Below are 4,079 nucleotides of genomic sequence, written 5' to 3'. Positions count from 1 at the left end.
GGGGAGTAGGGTGGTGCGGGTGCGGCTCACTAAAAAAAGACAGGTTGAAAAAGAGACATGGAGGGGGCGATGTCTGGTTTTTTTTTTGTTTTTTTTTTGACTAGCTGGCTGTCCGGTTCCCCGGGTCACATGATGTGCGTGCATTGTCTTCTGCAGGTTGGGAGTGCACGTCGTGTGTGTCTCCGCTCGGCATAGGCGAGCTTATATATGCGTCCGCGCTGGCACGCCGGGGTAACATCTGGTTTCCATGAGGGCCCGGAGCGGGCTGAGAGCAGCAAAGTACAGCACCGAGGGTATTAGAGGTAATTTACTTATTAGAGAGAGAGGGGGGGGGGGAGTCGATCTCGGGAGCTGTGATTGTAAAAGGAGATGGGGCTTATCTAAAGTGCTATCAGCGTCCCTGCGGGAGAAGGACAGGCAGCCTGGCATCGCCCGTTTAACACACGCCTAGACGCACACACACACGAACAAAGACACACACCTACACACGTGCACTTCATATCCAAAGCAGCATACACGTGCACACACGTGCATTAGTTTGCATGTGCATGCACAGCGCATTCAAGCATTATTCTATTAGATTGTGTTTTGGTTGTAAACTGCATGATGTGAAGAATCGAGCTGGTGTGTCGGTGCAAAAAGAGCAAGTCTTTAAACAAATAGCCCCTTTAAACAGCAGTCCCACTCACGGTGGCGTTAACTGCACCACTGGCAGGGCCGACAGTCGGCCCGCTGGCTCACATGTACAGAGTAAAAAGTAAGCAGTGGTGCTTAACCCATGTTGATTAACCCCTCCCCCTTTTTTTGGTCCCTTCACAGTGAAGGGTGTCCAGGTGTGGTCAGAAACTGGAAGGCGTGGCACCCGTCGCCTCCGCTGTCTGGTATTTATCAACGAACAGTCATTGGCTAAGAGCGTTTCTGCAATTACTTGGTTAATGGGGGATCAGGAAGCACGTGTTGTCATTTCAGTGATGGACTTGCGTGCACAAGAGAAACGGCATTTCGTCTCTCGCAGCCCACACCACCAACAACATACAAAAGCATACCAGAAACAGAGAACAGAAGAAAAAAAATACGCAACAGTGAACACGGCCCAGTCAGGGCAACACAGTCCGGACATTTCACTGTGCGGGAGAAGGAGCGCCAGCCAGGATGGCTGTCGGAACTGCCGGTCTGCGCGGCTAGCAGTTAGCTTAGCCTGCCCCGCTCCCTCGCCCTCTCAGACCGCCCGCGGTGCTCCCTCTTCGGGCGCAGCTCCGGGCAGGGAGCCGTGGTCCTTGGGCCTACCGGGCGCAGCAGACCAGGCTCCCTCAGCCGAGCCAACGCCAGCTTTCGCAGCCATTAAACGAAGAAGAAACAAAAATCGACGGTCAAAATAAAAACGTCTCACGACGGCGCACATTTAGACGCGGACGTGGACAAAGACACCGCACAGGCGAGGCCGCCGCCAACGTGGGGCTTCGCGCCGCCATCTTCCCGCACCGGAAGCGGTGAGGCAATCTCGCGTCTTTTCAGTCATTAGCTCCCCGGCCAGGAGGGGGAGCTGTGAAGAGTGACACCGCGAGGCTGCGCTAAGGTTGAGATGACGCCACTGCAATAAAGAGCGGGGAGTATTTTCCTTGCCGTTTCAAGCGTACGTCATATTCCACCTTAAGGGCATGGAAATAAACCAGAAACCGGGGCTGAAGGTGTCGGCAGGAGGCAAGAAGGGAGAAAGCAGACGTGATTTACCTGGTTTCACCCGAGCTGCCTGCCAACCCACGCCGCCTAGAAGCTTGATGAAGACCGTGGGTGAAAACCCCTTCTTTGTCCAATAACCTACCATTGCACGTTGACCGATAACGCTGTTCCGTTCTGCCTGCGGTGTTGAAATATGGAGTCGCTGCTGTATCTGTCACGGCAAAGCTATTCCACTCTGCTGGCGCACTGAGAGATGACATCATTGTTTAAGGATGCTGTCATTGTTAAACTCTCTGAAAAATGGCCGATGCTATCTGTTTTGTAAATCTTGTGACGCCGTTGCAGCCAGTTAGTCATCGTCAGCGTCTGTTTTGCGCTGACATCCATAAAAGACGCCACGGCACCTCGCTGCAGACAACGTTAACTAGTTCTGCATATATATACCAGTACAGCCCGTGGTCGATCTTGATAATGGCGTGCTACTTTAATGAATTGCACGGGGCAATTATCTTTTTAACTTGTCCCGCTCCAGGGGCATCAGATCACAGTTGCAGCCTCAGCACAGTGTATATAAATAGATAGACTCGCTAGCCCTTGGCTAATGGGTCGAACCCTTTAGTCGACGGGTTAACGTAGTCGCCCGTGGTGCGGGAGACCCTGGTTCGCATCCCGGCTGCGGCGGTTCCCGGACTGCCCCCTGAATTCGCTACATTGGTGTCAGAAGTGGGATGGTGAGATCGGGAGGCCGTCGGAAGCGCGTGCGCCCAGAGGCGTGGGGGAGCTGGTATGCTGAAGCGCGCGGGACACGCTTCGGGAAGGGGAAGTGTAACGTGCATGGATAAATAGACTCGCTAGCCCTTGGCTAATGGGTCGGACCAGAGCCCTAGAAGGAGAGAGTTACGTCAACTCCGTAGACGTCAATGGGCCACTTATTTAACAGCAATGGCGGATCATGGGAGCCCCGGATAGTTCCAAACAGTGCGCATAGAATATGTGTCACGTTGGAATATATCTATATCTATATATAAATGTAAAAATCTGAAAACATTGGTTAGTAGTTACCGGAAATCGCGGCTAAGCAGTCCATTTAAATGACCCGCCAAGCTTCGTTTGGAACTATTCGGTGGCTACATGAACCACGTGACCCTCTCGCGTTCTGACCCCTCATTGACGCAACTCTCTCTTTCTAGGGCTCTGGGTCGGACCAGTGGCGGCTGACCAGTACAGGGCACTGGGGCGCCGCCCCCTTCAAACATCAAGAGATGAAAATAAATATAATTTAGTTGTATAATGCAAATAATTATGAAATAAAAGTGTTTTTCAGTCTGTGAGCGCCTGTCAGCAGCCATTAAATACTGGTTGCAAATGGTATTTGGTTGATTTCTGTCTGAATACATACACTTCCTGGGTGAGGGGCGCCGGCCAAAGCCCTCAAACGTTTGGCGAGCAGGTGACCCGGGGCTGCTGTCTGATTGGTTTCTTCAGATTTTCCATGGGGCGCCCCAGACACTCCCACTTTTATTGGCAGCGAATTGGTATTGTTTTAATGTTTGTTGATCTAATGTGATTGGACAGTTCTCGTGGCTGTCAATCATGTTCAAACCCACCACGGTGCCTCGCCTCGACTGTCAATCATCCACCGTCTACAAACCCTGATAAAACCTGTAGGCTACATTGTCCTTCTTAATAGCTCTGTGACTGTGTGGACATTAAAGCAGCTGTCAGGTGTGCTGCGCCAAGGTACATTGGCGCCCCACCCCCCCAAAAAAAAATTAGTACCAGCCGCCGCTGGTAAATACTCGCTGGCATGAGACTTGATTCTGGGTCAGCTTGTGGAAAGATAGTCTCCCCGGTTATTAAAACGTTTCCCCACGAATGTGAGATTTTATTATCTACAGATCATGATTTGCTGTGCGCCGTGACCAAGTCTGAAAGGGCACAGGTCACAAGATCACATCCCCGATGGACTCGTTGAACGTGTCGCGTGAAGACTTCCGAGTTGTGGTGAGAGCGAGGCCTGCGATTCGCGGACGCGTCGTGCTTTCCACTGACCCTCTCCGATAGTTGTCTCGTCGTTATCTTCCAGTGATCTACATCTTTACGACGCTCCCGCAGCATAGGTCCGTGCTCTCCCAGGCCTCCCTCACAACACTCCTTGCGTCAGTTGAAACTTGAGAACCCTAAAAAAATAAATAAGATTAAAAAAAAACCGAAAACATTAAAGACACTAAACTGAGCAACGCACAGCTTGAGAATCTAGCATCTGTGCCACACGCGTCCGCCCCCGCTGCACGCAGACTTTACACGCGTCATCAGCTATTTCACCACCACCACCCCCCCCCGGCTCCCACGCACTCACGTTGATGAAGAAGAGGATGACGTGCACCTGCACACATGCC

At 51.9% G+C, this 4,079-nt stretch overlaps 1 protein-coding gene across 1 annotated transcript in view; it reads right to left on the bottom strand.

Moving 5' to 3' along the window:
* The window catches only part of LOC130112093 (uncharacterized), a gene marked incomplete at its 5' end in the record, with an annotated part of 18,072 nt that extends 15,235 nt beyond the window's left edge, over positions 1-2,837 (bottom strand). Inside the window, one exon of the mRNA XM_056279390.1 lies at positions 2,821-2,837. Within this exon, the coding sequence (XP_056135365.1) occupies positions 2,821-2,837 (17 nt within the window). The remainder of the gene's footprint in view (positions 1-2,820) is intronic.
* Between the last annotated feature and the right edge of the window lie 1,242 nt (positions 2,838-4,079).

The sequence above is a fragment of the Lampris incognitus genome, chromosome 4, assembly GCF_029633865.1.
Source record: "Lampris incognitus isolate fLamInc1 chromosome 4, fLamInc1.hap2, whole genome shotgun sequence".
Taxonomy (NCBI): Eukaryota; Metazoa; Chordata; class Actinopteri; order Lampriformes; family Lampridae; genus Lampris; species Lampris incognitus.
The sequence above is the reverse complement of the archived record's forward strand: the minus strand, read 5'-3'. Positions and strand labels throughout refer to the sequence as shown.